The 25,999-nt window shown below is 24.3% G+C and overlaps 1 protein-coding gene across 1 annotated transcript in view; it reads left to right on the top strand.

The window, feature by feature from the left end:
* Positions 1–9,290: 9,290 nt before the first annotated feature.
* LOC129188119 (uncharacterized) overlaps positions 9,291–25,999 on the top strand; it is a 54,697-nt gene continuing 37,988 nt past the window's right edge. Inside the window, exon 1 of the mRNA XM_054788197.1 lies at positions 9,291–9,783. Coding sequence (XP_054644172.1) covers positions 9,735–9,783 — 49 coding nt within the window. The 5' untranslated portion in view covers positions 9,291–9,734. The remainder of the gene's footprint in view (positions 9,784–25,999) is intronic.

The following is a 25,999-nucleotide window of genomic DNA, read 5'->3' as shown; positions in this document are numbered from 1 at the left end:
AGAACCTCCTTCGGAGAGGATAGCTTAATCACCGGGATATTATGTCTCTCAACGAATGACGTGTCCAAAAAGCAGTCATCTGCACCGGAGTCAACTAGCGCGGTTACAGTCACATTTCTGCCCCCTCCTGTAATAATCCCCTTGACCTGGAGACGTCTCAGGGACTCATTGCTTGTGTCGATCACTTCCTGGGGGTACTCACAAATCCCAGCTGAAGACTGGCTGCTGGTGACGGGAGGATCGATACTGGATCGCGATAGTTGTGCCGATAGTGCTCCTGGAGTCGACCCTTGGCGACGAACTGGACGGATGGGGCATTGAAGAAGCCGATGACCTGGGTTACCGCAATACAGGCACAGGTTCAGGCGACGGCAACGGGCTCTCTCCTCGGCGGCTAGTCGTCGCCCTCCCAGCTGCATAGGAACCTCCGTATCACCATCTACTTTGATGGGGTGAGTAATCCTCTGCTCCGTGGCCGGATGTGGTATCGGTGTATGAACCTGGTATCCCTCCTCTGCATAGTCCCTGATTCTCTCCTTTACTCGGTTGTCCAAACAAATCGCTAAATTTATCAAGTCATCAAGCGATGTAGTATTATCCTTGGCTATTAGCTCATCCTTAATGCGGGCATTAAGAGACCTCCGGAAGATACCACGGAGCACGGTATCGGGATATCCGCTTGCTGCCGCGAGCACACGGAAGTCAATGGAAAAATCAGCCACAGATTGCCCTCTTTGTTTTAAGTCCAACAGGCGATTGGTGGCCTCTAAACCCCGGATAGGGTGATGAAACACCCTTCTTATCTCCTCTAAAAATAATGGTAAGGAGGTACGGATTGCGGGCATAGAGGTACTTATGGCCAGGGCCCAAGTGGCAGCTCTACCCGCAAGCAAGCTCATTATGAAGGCTACTTCAGCTTGATCAGAGGAGTAAGACGTAGGTTGTTGTTGTTGTTGTTGTTGTATGTACTTTATTTATCCCACAGCGGGGAAATTTACTTGTTACAGCAGCAAGACAAGTAAAGAGAACAGTGTAAAGAAAGCATAGTGTCTACAACATGGTTCAGGTGGTGCAGGTGTTGTAGAGCCTGACAGTTGTTGACTGTTGATCAAAAACTAACGAGCATTGATGTAAAAACTGGTTACAGGAATCAGAGTCACCAGAGAAGCGAGGAGGGTGAGGGATAAGAGGCTCACGAGATTGATGAGCCGCAGGTGTGCTTGCAGCTGTGGCAGCAGCGGAATCACTCATGGTAGTGGTTGTACCGACCTCTGGTGGCGGAATCGGAGCGGAACATCCCAGTCGTTGATTTAATGCTTCCATGTTAGCGGAGAGAACAGAAATGGCTTCCAGGATCCCTTGGAGCGACTTCTCATGGCTTCCAACCATGTGTCCTTGGTGTGTCAGGACTTTTCGGAATTGTTCCATGTCTGCGGGATCCATGTTCTGGCCAGATTGTTCTGTCATGCGCGGCCGTGGAACACGGCGAGTAGTTTAGGATCCCAAATGCAGACAAGAGAGGCAGAAAGTACAAAAGAATAATTTAATGAGAAAAAGAGTCCAAAACAAAAATACAAAGTACAAATAAGGAAGATCCAGCAAGGGAAAAAGTCAATAACAAAAAACACTAACAGCAAAAGGCTGTTAGGACAAAACTAGAAATAACAAAAATACACTGTAGGCAAACCTTACAGGAGAAGATCACAAAAAGACTAGCAGGTAAGTTCAGGTAAGCGGGGAGCCAGAGAGCAGGGTAAGGAGCAGGGAGCCGGACAAGGCGGTACAGGGAGCAGGTTGTCCAGGAGTCAAGGAGTACAATCTGGCACCGGTCTGGAGTTTGGCTGGAGCTTAAGTAGGCCGGTGGTAATGAGCTGCAGGTGTGTGTAATTAGGTCTGGGTCATGTTCAGGGATGTGCTGCAACAAATAAACGACAGAGGGCAGCAGAGCAGAACACAGAACATGACAAATATAGCATGTTTGTTGTTATATAGTTAATAATAGGATAGCATGTTTATGTTTTTATATAGTTAATAATATAACATGTTTATGTTGTTATATAGTTAATAATAATAATATAACATGTTTATGTTGTTATATAGTTAATAATAATATAGCATGTTTATGTTGTTATATAGTTAATATTATAACATGTTTATGTTGTTATATAGTTAATAATAATAGTATAGCATGTTTATGTTGTTATATAGTTAATAATATAATATAACATGTTTATGTTGTTATATAGTTAATAATAATATAGCATGTTTATGTTATATAGTTAATAATAATAATATAGCATGTTTATGTTGTTATATAGTTAATAATAAAAATATAACATGTTTATGTTGTTATATAGTTAATAATAATATAACATGTTTATGTTATATAGTTAATAATAATAATATAACATGTTTATGTTGTTATATAGTTAATAATATAGCATGTTTATGTTGTTATATAGTGAATAATAATAATAATATAACATGTTTATGTTATATAGTTAATAATAATAATATAACATGTTTATGTTGTTATATAGTTAATAATAATATAGCATGTTTATGTTGTTATGTAGTTAATAATATAACATGTTTATGTTGTTATATAGTTAATAATAATAATATAGCATGTTTATGTTATATAGTTAATAATAATAATATAGCATTTTTATGTTATATAGTTAATAATAATAATATAACATGTTTATGTATTTATATAGTTAATAATAATAATAATATAACATGTTTATGTTGTTATATAGTTAATAATAATAATAATATAGCATGTTTATGTTGTTATATAGTGAATAATAATATAACATGTTTATGTTGTTATATAGTTAATAATAATAATAATATAACATGTTTATGTTGTTATATAGTTAATAATAATAATAATATAACATGTTTATGTTGTTATATAGTTAATAATAATAATAATATAACATGTTTATGTTGTTATATAGTTGATAATAATAATATAACATGTTTATGTTGTTATATAGTTAATAATAATAATATAGCATGTTTATGTTGTTATATAGTTAATAATAATAATAATATAGCATGTTTATGTTGTTATATAGTTAATAATAATAATATAGCATGTTTATGTTGTTATATAGTTAATAATAATAATATAACATGTTTATGTTGTTATATAGTTAATGATAATAGTATAGCATATTTATGTTGTTATATAGTTAATAATAATAATAATATAGCATGTTTATGTTGTTATATAGTTAATAATAATAATAATATAGCATGTTTATGTTGTTATATAGTTAATAATATAATATAACATGTTTATGTTGTTATATAGTTAATAATAATAATAATAATATAGCATGTTTATGTTGTTATATAGTTAATAATAAAAATATAACATGTTTATGTTGTTATATAGTTAATAATAATAATATAGCATGTTTATGTTGTTATATAGTTAATAATAATAGTATAGCATGTTTATGTTGTTATATAGTTAATAATATAATATAACATGTTTATGTTGTTATATAGTTAATAATAATATAGCATGTTTATGTTGTTATATAGTGAATAATAATAATAATATAACATGTTTATGTTATATAGTTAATAATAATATAACATGTTTATGTTGTTATATAGTTAATAATAATAATATAACATGTTTATGTTGTTATATAGTTAATAATAATATAGCATGTTTATGTTGTTATATAGTTAATAATATAACATGTTTATGTTGTTATATAGTGAATAATATAACATGTTTATGTTGTTATATAGTTAATAATAATAATATAACATGTTTATGTTGTTATATAGTTGATAATAATAATAATATAACATGTTTATGTTGTTATATAGTTAATAATAATATAACATGTTTATGTTGTTATATAGTTAATAATAATAGTATAGCATGTTTATGTTGTTATATAGTTAATAATAATAATATAGCATGTTTATGTTGTTATATAGTTAATAATAATAATAATATAACATGTTTATGTTGTTATATAGTTAATAATAATAATATAGCATGTTTATGTTGTTATATAGTTCATAATAATAATAATATAACATGTTTATGTTGTTATATAGTTCATAATAATAATAATATAGCATGTTTATGTTGTTATATAGTTAATAATAATAATAATATAGCATGTTTATGTTGTTATATAGTTCATAATAATAATATAACATGTTTATGTTGTTATATAGTTAATAATAATAATATAACATGTTTATGTTGTTATATAGTTCATAATAATAATAATGTAACATGTTTATGTTGTTATATAGTTAATAATAATAATAATATAACATGTTTATGTTGTTATGTAGTTAATAATAATAATATAACATGTTTATGTTGTTATATAGTTAATAATAATAATAATATAGCATGTTTATGTTGTTATATAGTTAATAATAATGATATAACATGTTTATGTTATATAGTTAATAATAATAATAATATAACATGTTTATGTTGTTATATCGTTAATAATAATAATAATATAGCATGTTTATGTTGTTATATCGTTAATAATAATAATATAGCATGTTTATGTTGTTATATAGTTAATAATAATAATGATATAACATGTTTATGTTGTTATATAGTTAATAATAATAATAATATAACATGTTTATGTTTCATGTATAACATGTTTCATTGTGAACTACTTGAGATGATGCTGGAACGTGACGTACATGAGCGTGGTGAAATGGGCCTTATTATTAGGGACACATCAGGGGTGTCCAAGCTTTTTCCACCCTGGGCTGCACACTGACAAATCAAAGGATGATTTGATATGTTTACTGCCGGACGAACCTCCACATCTCTTCCAGGCTGGATGAGCTGGAAACAGGAGGCTTCATTCCACGATAGAACCAATGCGCACAGACACATGCAGAGTGAACCCGTGACTTGACTGCTGAGCTTTCAGGTACATGGAGTCAGCAACAGGTGTCACCATTCCTTCCCAAATATTGAAACATCAGCTGACCATTGATGCTGAGGAGCCCAAAAAGTGGAGTCGGCTGTGGAACCCCCATTCCTGTGCTCCGTGAATGTTTGGGGGGTTTGGCCCACCTCCCCGACCGTAAAATTTGAATTATGATGTGAATATTTGGAATTGAAAGAGTGTCAACATTTAAGAACAGTAGAAATGGAAGAAGCAGCTGTAATTTGACAAGAATAAAGAAAGAAAAAAGTGGCAATTTTACCAGAATAAACCCTAATAAGAGGAAAAATCTCATAAATACAGTCTGTAAAATGTCTATACTGTATATAAACATCAATGACCACCTTTCATGCATTCACGTGCCTCTGAAGATTCAAGATTGAAGAGTTTTATTGTCATATGCATAGTAAAACAGCAGTTCTACTATGCAATGAAAATCTTATTCTGTTCATTCTCCCAAGAAAAGAAAGAAAACATAAGAAAAAGAATAAGAACATAAGAAACATAAATACCAATAAATTAAGCAACAACAACAGAAGAGACATTAATACAAGTAAATAATACAAATAAATAAAGTGCTATGAGTGTGTGCTGTTTGCAGCATGTGTGAGTGCTTCGTTGAGAAGCCTGATGGCCTGTGGGTAAAAGCTGTTTGCCAGCCTTGTGATCCTGGAGACCACCTGCAACGCCATACGACAGTTGTGCAAGAAGATACGCCACCGCATGCCGGTCCGAGTCCTGACCTGAATCCTTTTCAAATGCGGTGGCATGACCTTAAAAAGGCGCTTCACGCTGGAAAACCTTCAAACTCTTCAGATACTTCTTCATCCAATGTATGTATTTGTTTAGATGACACTTTGTGGCCCACTCATGTATCCTAGAACATGACGGTGTTCCAGCTGTATCCTTGAACATGACGGTGTTCTAGCTGTATCCTAGAACATGAAGGTGTTCCAGCTGTATCCTTGAACATGACACGGCGTTCCAACTGTATCCTTGAACATGACGGTGTTCCAGCTGTATCCTTGAACATGACACGGCGTTCCAACTGTATCCTTGAACATGACGGTGTTCCAGCTGTATCCTGTTCCAGTTGAGGAAGGTCTGTTTATGGCGTTTGTTCAAGCCAAGCTTCACACCTAAATTCAGGTGCACTCACACAGGCCATTAGTCTGCTAACTCTTCTAGTGGGATGTTAGCGTCCACACATGTTGCTACAACATCTTCAACCCCACTTGGAATGGATTCACCACCCTAACCGAGGCATTTCCTTGGAAAGTTACAACTATTTTCTTTGGAAACTTTCAACCCCAGTGAGTTTCTAGGTGCAGCCAAAGCGTCAGGGGGGTGATTCAGTCACTGCAAGCCAGCAGGAGGTGCTAGAGGCTGGATTGTCATGTATGTGGGGTAGGTTCTTACCCCCTGCAAGGTGAATGTGGGTTCCCTCATTTGTATCCCTTTACAAAAAAATGATGTCGTTATTTAGAAATGATGGCATCTATTCCACGGGACAAAACATCCATACAGTAATCCCTGTTGGCATTGGCATTGGGAAGACTGGATCACTTGGACTTTTTGGAATAGTTGAAGGTTCCCCTAGAAATGGCACTATGCTGTATATTCATCTCCACAAGCGTTGGTACATACTGTAGTCCATGACCACACGGCGCTTACACCAGTCATGGAGAGATGACACTTACATATACACGTTACTTTGTGTACAATATAATAATAACACAATCATATCATCATGTTGTATTTCTTTTATTGATGCAAATATATGCTGTATCATGTGGGATGTTTGTGTCATGAGATCCAATGTCAAACTGCACTGGCACCACATCATTAGGTACACCTGCACAATATGTGCTTCTTAAACAACAAGTGGCTGATTGCAAAGAAAAAATGATCCTATTTTTGGATCGGGATGTTTCGCCAGTCACAAGACCCCCCATCTACTGAACTGGACTTTACAGTCACTGATCTCCTTCAGATGACAGCGTCTACACAAGATGTAGTCTAGCTGTGTGCTCCTACCTCCACTCTTATAGGTCACCCTATGTTCCTGCCTCTTCTGGAAGAAAGTATTCACTATAGCCATTTCCATCCTTTTTGCAAAGTCGACCACCATCTGTCCTTCTGCATTCCTCTCCTGGATACCAAACCTGCCCATGGCCTCCTCATCCCCTCTGTTTCCTGCACCAACATGTCCATTGAAGTCTGCACCAATGACAACTCTCTCTCTTCTAGGTATGCTCTGCATCACTTCATCCAAGTCCAACCAGAATGTCTCCTTCTCCTCCAGCTCACATCCTACCTGTGGAGCATACCCACTAACAACATTGACCATCACACCTTCCATTTCTAGCTTCAGACTCATCACTCAATCTGACACTCTTGTTACCTCCAGGACATTCCTAACAAACTCCTCCTTCAAGGTAACTCCTACTCCATTTCTCTTCCTATCTACACCATGATAGAACAACTTGAACCCTGCTCCTAAACTTCTAGCCTTGCTACCTTTCCACCTGGTCTCCTGGACACACAGTATGTCTACCTTCCTTCTCTGCATCATGTCGACCAACTCTCTACCTTTTCCTGTCATAGTTCCAACATTCAACGTCCCGACTCTCAGTCCCATACTCTTGGCGTTCCTCTTCTCTCTCTTCCTACAGACACACTTTCCTCCTCTCCTTCTTCCACCAACAGTAGTCCAATTTCCACCGGCACCCTGCAGGTCAACAGCACCGATGGCGGTCGTTGTTAACCCGGGCCTCGACCGATCCCGTATGGAAGTCATAGACTTGATTCACATGTTTGATTTGGCAAAAGTTTTATGTCGGATGCCCTTCCTGACACAACCCTCTGTATTTATCCGGGCTTGGGACCGCCACAATAAGACACTAAGACACTGGCTTGTGTCCTCTTGGGGCTACATTACATACTCATGACCTTCACACTGCTAGCTTATTGAGCTACTTGTGACCTTTACACTGCCAGCTTATTGAGCTACTGGTGACCTTTGACACTGCTAGCTTATTGAGCTACTCATGACCTTTATACTGCTAGCTTATTGAGCTACTGGTGACCTCTGACACTGCTAGCTTATTGAGCTACTGGTGACCTTTACACTGCTAGCTTATTGAGCTACCGGTGATCTCTGACACTGTTAGCTTATTGAGCTACTGGTGACCTTTGACACTGCTAGCTTATTGAGCTACTGGTGACCTCTGACACTGCTAGCTTATTGAGCTACTGGTGACCTTTACACTGCTAGCTTATTGAGCTACTGGTGAACTCTGACACTGCTAGCTTATTGAGCTACTGGTGACCTTTACACTGCTAGCTTATTGAGCTACTCATGACCTCTGACACTGCTAGCTTATTGAGCTACTCATGACCTTTACACTGCTAGCTTATTGAGCTACGTGTTTCCTGGTGTTGACTTGTATCTTCTCGTGTGGATGTTTGATGTGATCGTGAGGACTTCTGATCCTGCAAACATTCCTGGTTCAAATGTCTCCCGTTTGAATGGAATCTCCAACTAAATGGAATATTTCATCTTTTTATGACTCATTTCTTCTTTCAGGACATTCTTCTCAGCCACGTCGGCCTTTTTGGATGTTTTGGAAGAGATCCATTTCAAAGTGGATTATTTTGGTTCTGATGCGGCCCACATCATTTTGAAGCGGAAGTGGAAATGATTGTTGTGAACGTGCAGGTTTCCTTCCATTGTCAATGATTGCAGTCCAGCTGTGGATGGATGGATGAGTTCATGTGCTAACATGTGGATGATTGATCTCATGGCATTTGTCTTCCACATTCACGTCAACAATCAATGACTTGGCTTCTCGACCACATGGACGCTAACGTCTTTGATGAAGCAAGTCATGTTTGTAGTTGCATCGCATAGAATGAAACATTAGAATTGGACAGGAAGAACAATCCAACTAGCAAACATCCAACTTTGGAACAAACCTTTCTTCTTCCTTCTTTGCATTTGCTCTGAAAACACGGATGGAAAATAGGAGCGCTTCTTTTTCACTTTGGGCTTTCATGTCAAACACCGATAAACGAGTCACACGCCGAGTCGTCCGTGACCCCTTTTGTCCCTTTTCCTACCGTGCTGGAAATTGGAAAAACAATTTGTTCTCTGTTTTTGTTGTTTAGTTTGAGTCTCTGGAAATAAATGTTGAAAAAACAAGTCATTCATGTCAGCTTTATTTTGAAAAGGAATGAACGGATGACACACGGATTCATCCCTTTTGTCCATTTTTCCAATTGTGTCCAAAATAGAACACTGGAAAAATGATTTGTTGTCCGTTTCTTTGTTTTGCTCTGAAAAGAAGTCTTGAAAAAACAGGCCTTATTTTGTTTTTCTTTGTTTGCTTTTAATGTGAAAAGCCAATAAAGGAATGACGGGTGGATTCGTCCTTGATCCGTTTTGTCCGTTTTATAACCGTGCTTGTCCAGCGTTTCTTTGTCTTTGTGAGAAAAGCAAAGGAGTTTTTATTTGTGTGCTGGTGGCCAAGAAGCCTTCAAAGAGCATCTCAGCACTCAAAGCACTCGGCTGCCTTGTGATGGCATCACGTGGCGTTGCTGGAAATGATGCGGGACGATGAAGCCTATAAAAGGGACGTCACCGTCAGACACTCACTCTACTTCCGCCTGGAAGAGACTGACATCTCCGTTCTTCACGACCGATCATCCAACCGTCCTTCCTTCTTCCAGCCCGTTTGGTTCTGAGACGACTCTTCAGCGGACAAGATGAGAATGATCCTTCTGCTGGTGCAGCTGGCCACCTGCTGTGCCATCGGTAAGACCAAGACATCCTTTCAATGTCAGTAAGACTCGTCCAAAAGAATCCATCAGATCATAGTCACCTTGGATGAGTGCTAATGCTCGATTGCAGTGATCCACAACCCTCGGTACCGGGCCGTGGGCACTTGGTACCCGACAAACCATTTCCATGATTTATTGTGAAAAGTGGTTCTGGCACCTGACGCTTGTCCATTGTGGGTGTGCTAACTTTATCTCTACTGCTGCTGTCTTCTTAGCTTTGGTTGATTTGAACATGAAGGTTGCGATGGAAAACATCTCATCAATCATCCTTTCACACTCGTTCATTGTCATTCATACGTTTGTTGTTGAATAGCTTCTCCATCATTGGAGAGAATTGTGGTAACAAGGAAACTGGTTGATAGTTTGTAAATTGGTGTTTGTCTCCTTTTTTAAAGATTGCAACCACCTTGGCTGTTCTCATTTTGCTTGGAAATATTCCAGTCTGAAAAGATAAGTTACTAATATATGTTAACGGGTCTGCGATCTCATTGATGACCCTTTTCATTGTTTCCATTTCGATTCCATGACAATCAGTTGATGTTTTAGCCTTAAAATGGTTAACAATGTCAGTGATCTCCTTTTTGGTTACAGCAGTGAGAAACATAGAATTAAGATTCCTATCAATGATATCATTCATTCATCAATTGGGTCTTGTTTTGGAATTTCTTCTTCCAGTTTTTGTCCAATATTTACAAAGTAATGGTTGTAATGTTCCTTGTAAATATGAAGACTGGCAGATGATGACTGAGGCCACTGATGGTGTTGTTATCCAAGTCATTGGTGAATATATTATGGATGGGGGGGGCACAGTGCTCTGGTATTCTGCTTGGTCTGATGATTTTAGGATATAAACTCAAACTATACATTGTATCTATGAAGTCGTCTATTTCCTTGCACTTGTTCAAGATTCAAGAGTTTTATTGTCGTATGTATGTATGCATGTATGTATGCATATGCATGTATGCATGCGATACGCAAGTAAAGAGTACAGTGTAAAGAATGCATATGCATAGTAAAACATCAGTTCTACCATGCAATGAAATTCTTATTCTGTTCATTCTCCCAAGAAAAGAAAGAAAACACAAGAAAGAATAAGAACATAAGAAACATAAATACCAATAAATTAAGCAACAACAACAGAAGAGACATTAATACAAATAAATAATACAAATAAATAAATAAATAAATAATACAAATAAGTAAAGTGCTATGAGTGTGTGTGTGTGTGTGTGTGTGTGTGTTACGTGCGGCGTGTGCGAGTGCTTCGTTGAGAAGCCTGATGGCCTGTGTGGGTTCAAAAGGTCAATATTAAAGTCTCCACATATAAAAATAGTTTTTTGACCTCCTGTATGTCTGTAAACGTTGTCTTAATCCAATCCTCAAACATTCCAATCTTTGACTTTGGAGTTCTGTACACACAACTAATTAGCACATTTTTGCTTTTTTCTTTACAGATTTCCATTGTTATACATTCTAAAATGTTATCAATGACAAATGACATATTCTTTACCATTTTGTAGTTCAGATGTTTGTCCACGTATACGGCCACACCTCCCCCATTTGCATTGTTCCTGTTTGCACTCATCATTTCATATCCTTCCAGCTCGAAGTCCATTCCTTTGTTAGCATTGATCCAAGTTTCTGAGATTGCTTTTACTTTGAAAGGTTCTTTGAATTGATTCAAATATTGTTTGATGTTAGTAAAGTTAGCGTTCAAGCTTCTGCTGTTTATGTGGATGATGGATAACTTGTCGTCGTTGATGAAGCTGTTGTTGTATTGCTCCTCCGTATAATAACATATTATTATTATTAACTATATAACAACATAAACATGTTATATTATTATTATGAACTATATAACAACATAAACATGTTATATTATTATTATTAACTATATAACAACATAAACATGTTATATTATTATTATTATTAACTATATAACAACATAAACATGTTATATTATTATTATGAACTATATAACAACATAAACATGTTATATTATTATTATTAACTATATAACAACATAAACATGTTATATGATTATTATTATTAACTATATAACAACATAAACATGTTATATTATTATTATGAACTATATAACAACATAAACATGTTATATTATTATTATTATTAACTATATAACAACATAAACATGTTATATTATTATTATTAACTATATAACAACATAAACATGCTATATTATTATTATTATTAACTATATAACAACATAAACATGTTATATTATCATTATTAACTATATAACAACATAAACATGTTATATTATTATTATTATTAACTATATAACAACATAAACATGTTATATTATTATTATTAACTATATAACAACATAAACATGCTATATTATTATTATTAACTATATAACAACATAAACATGTTATATTATCATTATTAACTATATAACAACATAAACATGTTATATTATTATTATTAACTATATAACAACATAAACATGTTATATTATTATTATTAACTATATAACAACATAAACATGCTATATTATTATTATTATTAACTATATAACAACATAAACATGTTATATTATTATTATTAACTATATAACAACATAAACATGCTATATTATTATTATTATTTACTATATAACAACATAAACATGCTATATTATTATTATTTACCATATAACAACATAAACATGTTATATTATTATTATTAACTATATAACAACATAAACATGTTATATTATTATTAACTATATAACAACATAAACATGTTATATTATTATTATTATTAACTATATAACAACATAAACATGTTATATTATTATTAACTATATAACAACATAAACATGTTATATTATTATTATTAACTATATAACAACATAAACATGTTATATTATGATTATTATTAACTATATAACAACATAAACATGCTATATTATTATTATTATTAACTATATAACAACATAAACATGCTATATTATTATTATTATTAACTATATAACAACATAAACATGTTATATGATTATTATTATTAACTATATAACAACATAAACATGTTATATTATTATTATTATTAACTATATAACAACATAAACATGTTATATTATGATTAACTATATAACAACATAAACATGTTATATTATGATTATTATTAACTATATAACAACATAAACATGTTATATGATTATTATTATTAACTATATAACAACATAAACATGCTATATTATTATTATTATTAACTATATAACAACATAAACATGCTATATTTTTATTATGAACTATATAACAACATAAACATGTTATATTATTATTATTAACTATATAACAACATAAACATGCTATATGATTATTATTATTAACTATATAACAACATAAACATGTTATATGATTATTATTATTATTATTAACTATATAACAACATAAACATGCTATATTTTTATTATGAACTATATAACAACATAAACATGTTATATTATTATTATTAACTATATAACAACATAAACATGTTATATTATTATTATTATTAACTATATAACAACATAAACATGTTATATGATTATTATTATGAACTATATAACAACATAAACATGTTATATGATTATTATGAACTATATAACAACATAAACATGTTATATTATTATGAACTATATAACAACATAAACATGTTATATGATTATTATTATTAACTATATAACAACATAAACATGTTATATGATTATTATTATGAACTATATAACAACATAAACATGTTATATTATTATTATTATGAACTATATAACAACATAAACATGTTATATTATTATTATTAACTATATAACAACATAAACATGCTATATTATTATTATTATTAACTATATAACAACATAAACATGTTATGTTATTATTATTAACTATATAACAACATAAACATGTTATGTTATTATTATGAACTATATAACAACATAAACATGTTATATTATTATTATTAACTATATAACAACATAAACATGCTATATTATTATTATTATTAACTATATAACAACATAAACATGTTATATTATTATTATTAACTATATAACAACATAAACATGTTATATTATTATTATTAACTATATAACAACATAAACATGTTATATTATTATTAACTATATAACAACATAAACATGCTATATTATTATTAACTATATAACAACATAAACATGTTATATTATTATTATTAACTATATAACAACATAAACATGTTATATTATTATTAACTATATAACAACATAAACATGTTATATTATTATTATTATTAACTATATAACAACATAAACATGTTATATGATTATTATTATTAACTATATAACAACATAAACATGTTATATTATTATTAACTATATAACAACATAAACATGTTATATTATTATTATTAACTATATAACAACATAAACATGTTATATTATGATTATTATTAACTATATAACAACATAAACATGCTATATTATTATTATTATTAACTATATAACAACATAAACATGGTCTATTATTATTATTATTAACTATATAACAACATAAACATGGTCTATTATTATTATTATTAACTATATAACAACATAAACATGTTATATTATTATTATTAACTATATAACAACATAAACATGTTATATTATGATTAACTATATAACAACATAAACATGTTATATTATGATTATTATTAACTATATAACAACATAAACATGCTATATTATTATTATTATTAACTATATAACAACATAAACATGTTATATGATTATTATTATTAACTATATAACAACATAAACATGCTATATTATTATTATTATTAACTATATAACAACATAAACATGTTATATGATTATTATTATTAACTATATAACAACATAAACATGTTATATGATTATTATTATTATTAACTATATAACAACATAAACATGCTATATTTTTATTATGAACTATATAACAACATAAACATGTTATATTATTATTATTAACTATATAACAACATAAACATGTTATATTATTATTATTATTAACTATATAACAACATAAACATGCTATATTATTATTATTATGAACTATATAACAACATAAACATGTTATATGATTATTATTATTAACTATATAACAACATAAACATGTTATATTATTAACTATATAACAACATAAACATGCTATATTTTTATTATGAACTATATAACAACATAAACATGTTATATTATTATTATTAACTATATAACAACATAAACATGCTATATTATTATTATTATTAACTATATAACAACATAAACATGTTATATGATTATTATTATGAACTATATAACAACATAAACATGTTATATTATTATTATGAACTATATAACAACATAAACATGTTATATTATTATTATTATTAACTATATAACAACATAAACATGCTATATTTTTATTATGAACTATATAACAACATAAACATGTTATATTAATTTTATTAACTATATAACAACATAAACATGTTATATTATTATTATTATTAACTATATAACAACATAAACATGTTATATTAATTTTATTAACTATATAACAACATAAACATGTTATATTATTATCATTATTAACTATATAACAACATAAACATGTTATATTATTATTATTTACTATATAACAACATAAACATGTTATATTATTATTATTAGTAACTATATAACATAAACATGTTATATTATATTATAAACTATATAAAAACATAAACATGTTATATTATTATTATTATGAACTATATAACAACATAAACATGTTATACTATTATTATTATTATTATTAACTATATAACAACATAAACATGTTATATTATTATTATTATGAACTATATAACAACATAAACATGTTATATTATTATTATTATTAACTATATAAAAAAATAAACATGTTATATTATTATTATTATTAACTATATAACAACATAAACATGTTATATTATGATTATTATTAACTATATAACAACATAAACATGTTATGTTATTATTATTATTATTAACTATATAACAACATAAACATGTTATATTATGATTATTATTATTAACTATATAACAACATAAACATGTTATATTATTATTATTAACTATATAACAACATAAACATGTTATGTTATTATTATTATTATGAACTATATAACAACATAAACATGTTATATTATTATTATTATTAACTATATAACAACATAAACATGTTATAATATTATTATTATTAACTATATAACAACATAAACATGTTATATTATTATTATTATGAACTATATAACAACATAAACATGTTATATTATTATTATTATTAACTATATAACAACATAAACATGTTATATTATTATTATGAACTATATAACAACATAAACATGTTATATTATTATTATTATGAACTATATAACAACATAAACATGTTATATTATTATTATTATTAACTATATAACAACATAAACATGTTATATTATTATTATTATTAACTTTATAACAACATAAACATGCTATATTATTATTATTATTAACTATATAACAAAATAAACATGTTATATTATTATTATTATTAACTATATAACAACATAAACATGTTATATTATTATTATTATTATTAACTATATAACAACATAAACATGTTATATTATTATTATTATTAACTATATAACAACATAAACATGTTATATTATTATTATTATTATATAACAACATAAACATGTTATATTATTATTATTAACTACATAACAACATAAACATGTTATATTATTATTATTATTAACTATATAACAACATAAGCATGTTTTATTATTATTATTAACTATATAACAACATAAACATGGTCTATTATTATTATTAACTATATAACAACATAAACATGGTCTATTATTATTATTATTAACTATATAACAACATAAACATGTTATATTATTATTATGAACTATATAACAACATAAACATGTTATATTATTATTATTATTATTAACTATATAACAACATAAACATGTTATATTATGATTATTATTAACTATATAACAACATAAACATGTTATGTTATTATTATTATTATGAACTATATAACAACATAAACATGTTATATTATTATTATTATGAACTATATAACAACATAAACATGTTATATTATTATTATTATTAACTATATAGCAACATAAACATGTTATATTATTATTATTATTATAAACTATATAAAAACATAAACATGTTATATTATTATTATTATGAACTATATAACAACATAAACATGTTATACTATTATTATTATTATTATGAACTATATAACAACATAAACATGTTATATTATTATTATTATGAACTATATAACAACATAAACATGTTATATTATTATTATTATGAACTATATAACAACATAAACATGCTATATTATTATTATTATGAACTATATAACAACATAAACATGTTATATGATTATTATTATTAACTATATAACAACATAAACATGCTATATTATTATTATTATTATATAACAACATAAACATGTTATATTATTATTATTAACTACATAACAACATAAACATGTTATATTATTATTATTATTAACTATATAACAACATAAACATGTTTTATTATTATTATTAACTATATAACAACATAAACATGACTATTATTATTATTAACTATATAACAACATAAACATGGTCTATTATTATTATTATTAACTATATAACAACATAAACATGGTCTATTATTATTATTATTAACTATATAACAACATAAACATGGTCTATTATTATTATTATGAACTATATAACAACATAAACATGTTATACTATTATTATTAACTATATAACAACATAAACATGTTATATTATTATTATTATGAACTATATAACAACATAAACATGTTATTATATTATTAACTATATAGCAACATAAACATGTTATATTATTATGAACTATATAACAACATAAACATGTTATATTATTATTATTATGAACTATATAACAACATAAACATGTTATACTATTATTATTATTATTATTAACTATATAAAAACATAAACATGTTATATTATTATTATTATGAACTATATAACAACATAAACATGCTATATTATTATTATTATTAACTATATAACAACATAAACATGCTTTATTATTATTATGAACTATATAACAACATAAACATGCTATATTATTATTATTATTAACGATATAACAACATAAACATGCTATATTATTATTATTATGAACTATATAACAACATAAACATGCTATATTATTATTATTATTAACTATATAACAACATAAACATGCTATATTATTATTATTATGAACTATATAACAACATAAACATGTTATATTATTATTATGAACTATATAACAACATAAACATGTTATATTATTATTATTATGAACTATATAACAACATAAACATGTTATATTATTATTATTATGAACTATATAACAACATAAACATGCTATATTATTATTATTATGAACTATATAACAACATAAACATGTTTTATTATTATTAACTATATAACAACATAAACATGCTATATTATTATTATTATTATATAACAACATAAACATGTTATATTATTATTATTAACTACATAACAACATAAACATGTTATATTATTATTATTATTAACTATATAACAACATAAACATGTTTTATTATTATTATTATTCACTATATAACAACATAAACATGGTCTATTATTATTATTATTAACTATATAACAAAATAAACATGGTCTATTATTATTATTATGAACTATATAACAACATAAACATGTTATATTATTATTATTATGAACTATATAACAACATAAACATGTTATACTATTATTATTAACTATATAACAACATAAACATGTTATATTATTATTATTATTATGAACTATATAACAACATAAACATGCTATATTATTATTATTATTAACTATATAACAACATAAACATGTTATATTATTATTATTATTAACTATATAACAACATAAACATGCTATATTATTATTATTATTAACTATATAACAACATAAACATGTTATATTATTATTATTATTATATAACAACATAAACATGTCATATTATTATTATTAACTACATAACAACATAAACATGTTATATTATTATTATTATTAACTATATAACAACATAAACATGGTCTATTATTATTATTAACTATATAACAACATAAACATGGTCTATTATTATTATTATTAACTATATAACAACATAAACATGTTATATTATTATTATTATTAACTATATAACAACATAAACATGTTATATTATGATTATTATTAACTATATAACAACATAAACATGTTATGTTATTATTATTATTATGAACTATATAACAACATAAACATGTTATATTATTATTATTAACTACATAACAACATAAACATGTTATATTATTATTATTATTAACTATATAACAACATAAACATGTTTTATTATTATTATTATTAACTATATAACAACATAAACATGGTCTATTATTATTATTATTAACTATATAACAAAATAAACATGGTCTATTATTATTATTATGAACTATATAACAACATAAACATGTTATATTATTATTATTATGAACTATATAACAACATAAACATGTTATACTATTATTATTAACTATATAACAACATAAACATGTTATATTATTATTATTATTATGAACTATATAACAACATAAACATGTTATATTATTATTATTATGAACTATATAACAACATAAACATGTTATATTATTATTATTATGAACTATATAACAACATAAACATGTTATATTATGATTAACTATATAACAACATAAACATGGTCTATTATTATTATTATGAACTATATAACAACATAAACATGCTATATTATTATTATTATTAACTATATAACAACATAAACATGTTATATTATTATTATTATTAACTATATAACAACATAAACATGCTATATTATTATTATTATTAACTATATAACAACATAAACATGCTATATTATTATTATATAACAACATAAACATGTCATATTATTATTATATAACAACATAAACATGTCATATTATTATTATTAACTACATAACAACATAAACATGGTCTATTATTATTATTATTAACTATATAACAACATAAACATGGTCTATTATTATTATTAACTATATAACAACATAAACATGTTATATTATTATTATTATTAACTATATAACAACATAAACATGTTATATTATTATTATTATTAACTATATAACAACATAAACATGTTATGTTATTATTATTATTATGAACTATATAACAACATAAACATGTTATATTATTATTATTATTAACTATATAGCAACATAAACATGTTATATTATTATTATTATGAACTATATAGCAACATAAACATGTTATATTATTATTATTATTATGAACTATATAACAACATAAACATGTTATTATATTATTAACTATATAACAACATAAACATGTTATTATATTATTAACTATATAAAAACATAAACATGTTATATTATTATTATTATGAACTATATAACAACATAAACATGTTATACTATTATTATTATTATTAACTATATAACAACATAAACATGTTATGTTATTATTATTATTATGAACTATATAACAACATAAACATGTTATATTATTATTATTATTAACTATATAGCAACATAAACATGTTATATTATTATTATTATGAACTATATAGCAACATAAACATGTTATATTATTATTATTATGAACTATATAACAACATAAACATGTTATTATATTATTAACTATATAACAACATAAACATGTTATTATATTATTAACTATATAACAACATAAACATGTTATATTATTATTATTATGAACTATATAACAACATAAACATGTTATATTATTATTATGAACTATATAACAACATAAACATGTTATATTATTATTATTATGAACTATATAACAACATAAACATGCTATATTATTATTATTATGAACTATATAACAACATAAACATGTTATATGATTATTATTATTAACTATATAACAACATAAACATGCTATATTATTATTATTATTATATAACAACATAAACATGTTATATTATTATTATTAACTACATAACAACATAAACATGTTATATTATTATTATTATTAACTATATAACAACATAAACATGTTTTATTATTATTATTAACTATATAACAACATAAACGTTATATTATTATTATTATTAACTATATAACAACATAAACATGGTCTATTATTATTATTATTAACTATATAAAAACATAAACATGTTATATTATTATTATTATGAACTATATAACAACATAAACATGTTATACTATTATTATTAACTATATAACAACATAAACATGTTATATTATTATTATTATTATGAACTATATAACAACATAAACATGTTATATTATTATTATTATTAACTATATATATATATATATATATATATATATATATATATATATATATATATATATAAACATGTTATACTATTATTATTATTATTATTAACTATATAACAACATAAACATGTTATGTTATTATTATTATTATGAACTATATAACAACATAAACATGTTATATTATTATTATTATTAACTATATAACAACATAAACATGTTATATTATTATTATTATTAACTATATAGCAACATAAACATGTTATATTATTATTATTATGAACTATATAACAACATAAACATGTTATATTATTATTATTATTAACTATATAACAACATAAACATGTTATTATATTATTAACTATATAACAACATAAACATGTTATATTATTATAATTATGAACTATATAACAACATAAATATGTTATATTATTATTATTATGAACTATATAACAACATAAACATGTTATATTATTATTATTATGAACTATATAACAACATAAACATGCTATATTATTATTATTATGAACTATATAACAACATAAACATGTTATATGATTATTATTATGAACTATATAACAAAATAAACATGCTATATTATTATTATTATTATATAACAACATAAACATGTTATATTATTATTATTAACTATATAACAACATAAACATGTTTTATTATTATTATTAACTATATAACAACATAAACATGGTCTATTATTATTATTATTAACTATATAACAACATAAACATGGTCTATTATTATTATTATTAACTATATAACAACATAAACATGGTCTATTATTATTATTATTAACTATATAACAACATAAACATGTTATACTATTATTATGAACTATATAACAACATAAACATGTTATGTTATTATTATTATTATGAACTATATAACAACATAAACATGTTATGTTATTATTATTATTAACTATATAACAACATAAACATGCTATATTATTATTATTATTAACTATATAACAACATAAACATGCTATATTATTATTATTAACTATATAACAACATAAACATGCTATATTATTATTATTATGAACTATATAACAACATAAACATGTTATATTATTATTATTATGATATAACAACATAAACATGTTATATTATTATTATTATTAACTATATAACAACATAAACATTCTATATTATTATTATTATTAACTATATAACAACATAAACATGTTATATTATGATTATTATTAACTATATAACAACATAAACATGTTATGTTATTATTATTATTATGAACTATATAACAACATAAACATGTTATGTTATTATTATTATTAACTATATAACAACATAAACATGTTATATTATTATTATTATTAACTATATAACAACATAAACATGCTATATTATTATTATTATTAACTATATAACAACATAAACATGCTATATTATTATTATTATTATATAACAACATAAACATGCTATATTATTATTATTATTAACTATATAACAACATAAACATGTTATATTATTATTATTATTAACTATATAACAACATAAACATGTTATATTATTATTATTATTATTAACTATATAACAACATAAACATGCTATATTATGATTATTATTAACTATATAACAACATAAACATGCTATATTATTATTATTAACTATATAACAACATAAACATGTTATATTATTATTATTATTAACTATATAACAACATAAACATGTTATGTTATTATTATTATGAACTATATAACAACATAAACATGTTATGTTATTATTATTATTATGAACTATATAACAACATAAACATGTTATACTATTATTATTATTATTATGAACTATATAACATAAACATGTTATATTATTATTATTAACTATATAACATAAACATGCTATATTATTATTATTATTAACTATATAACAACATAAACATGTTATATGATTATTATTATTAACTATATAACAACATAAACATGCTATATTATTATTATTAACTATATAACAACATAAACATGTTATATTATTATTATTATTATGAACTATATAACAACATAAACATGTTATTATATTATTAACTATATAACAACATAAACATGTTATTATATTATTAACTATATAAAAACATAAACATGTTATATTATTATTATTATGAACTATATAACAAGATAAACATGTTATACTATTATTATTATTATTATTAACTATATAACATAAACATGTTATATTATTATTAACTATATAACAATATAAACATGTTATATTATTATTATTATTAACTATATAACAACATAAACATGCTATATTATTATTATTATGAACTATATAACAACATAAACATGTTATATTATTATTATGAACTATATAACAACATAAACATGCTATATTATTATTATTATGAACTATATAACAACATAAACATGTTATATTATTATTATTATTAACTATATAACAACATAAACATGCTATATTATTATTATTATTAACTATATAACAACATAAACATGTTATATGATTATTATTATTAACTATATAACAACATAAACATGCTATATTATTATTATTATGAACTATATAACAACATAAACATGTTATATTATTATTATTATTAACTATATAACAACATAAACATGCTATATTATTATTATTATGAACTATATAACAACATAAACATGTTATATTATTATTATTATTAACTATATAACAACATAAACATGTTATATTATTATTATTATTAACTATATAACAACATAAACATGTTATATTATTATTATTAACTACATAACAACATAAACATGTTATATTATTATTATTATTAACTATATAACAACATAAACATGTTTTATTATTATTAACTATATAACAACATAAACATGGTCTATTATTATTAACTATATAACAACATAAACATGGTCTATTATTATTATTATTAACTATATAACAACATAAACATGCTATATTATTATTATTATTAACTATATAACAACATAAACATGCTATATTATTATTATTATGAACTATATAACAACATAAACATGTTATATTATTATTATTATTATTAACTATATAACAACATAAACATGTTATATTATCATTATTATTAACTATATAACAACATAAACATGTTATGTTATTATTATTATTATGAACTATAAAACAACATAAACATGTTATATTATTATTATTATTAACTATATAGCAACATAAACATGTTATATTATTATTATTATTATGAACTATATAAACATGTTATATTATTATTATTAACTACATAACAACATAAACATGTTATATTATTATTATTATTAACTATATAACAACATAAACATGTTTTATTATTATTATTAACTATATAACAACATAAACATGGTCTATTATTATTAACTATATAACAACATAAACATGGTCTATTATTATTATTATTAACTATATAACAACATAAACATGCTATATTATTATTATTATTAACTATATAACAACATAAACATGCTATATTATTATTATTATGAACTATATAACAACATAAACATGTTATATTATTATTATTATTATTAACTATATAACAACATAAACATGTTATATTATCATTATTATTAACTATATAACAACATAAACATGTTATGTTATTATTATTATTATGAACTATATAACAACATAAACATGTTATATTATTATTATTATTAACTATATAGCAACATAAACATGTTATATTATTATTATTATTATGAACTATATAACAAAATAAACATGTTATTATATTATTAACTATATAACAACATAAACATGTTATTATATTAACTATATAAAAACATAAACATGTTATATTATTATTATTATGAACTATATAACAACATAAACATGTTATACTATTATTATTATTATTATTAACTATATAACAACATAAACATGTTATGTTATTATTATTATTATGAACTATATAACAACATAAACATGTTATATTATTATTATTATTAACTATATAACAACATAAACATGTTATATTATTATTATTATTAACTATATAGCAACATAAACATGTTATATTATTATTATTATGAACTATATAACAACATAAACATGTTATTATATTATTAACTATATAACAACATAAACATGTTATTATATTATTAACTATATAACAACATAAACATGTTATATTATTATTATTATGAACTATATAACAACATAAACATGTTATATTATTATTATTATTATGAACTATATAACAACATAAACATGCTATATTATTATTATTATGAACTATATAACAACATAAACATGTTATATGATTATTATTATTAACTATATAACAACATAAACATGCTATATTATTATTATTATTATATAACAACATAAACATGTTATATTATTATTATTAACTACATAACAACATAAACATGTTATATTATTATTATTATTAACTATATAACAACATAAACATGTTTTATTATTATTATTAACTATATAACAACATAAACATGGTCTATTATTATTATTATTAACTATATAACAACATAAACATGGTCTATTATTATTATTATTAACTATATAAAAACATAAACATGTTATATTATTATTATTATGAACTATATAACAACATAAACATGTTATATGATTATTATTATTAACTATATAACAACATAAACATGCTATATTATTATTATTATTATATAACAACATAAACATGTTATATTATTATTATTAACTACATAACAACATAAACATGTTATATTATTATTATTATTAACTATATAACAACATAAACATGTTTTATTATTATTATTAACTATATAACAACATAAACATGGTCTATTATTATTATTATTAACTATATAAAAACATAAACATGTTATATTATTATTATTATGAA

The sequence above is a fragment of the Dunckerocampus dactyliophorus genome, chromosome 1, assembly GCF_027744805.1.
Source record: "Dunckerocampus dactyliophorus isolate RoL2022-P2 chromosome 1, RoL_Ddac_1.1, whole genome shotgun sequence".
Taxonomy (NCBI): domain Eukaryota; kingdom Metazoa; phylum Chordata; class Actinopteri; order Syngnathiformes; family Syngnathidae; genus Dunckerocampus; species Dunckerocampus dactyliophorus.
The sequence above is the reverse complement of the archived record's forward strand: the minus strand, read 5'-3'. Positions and strand labels throughout refer to the sequence as shown.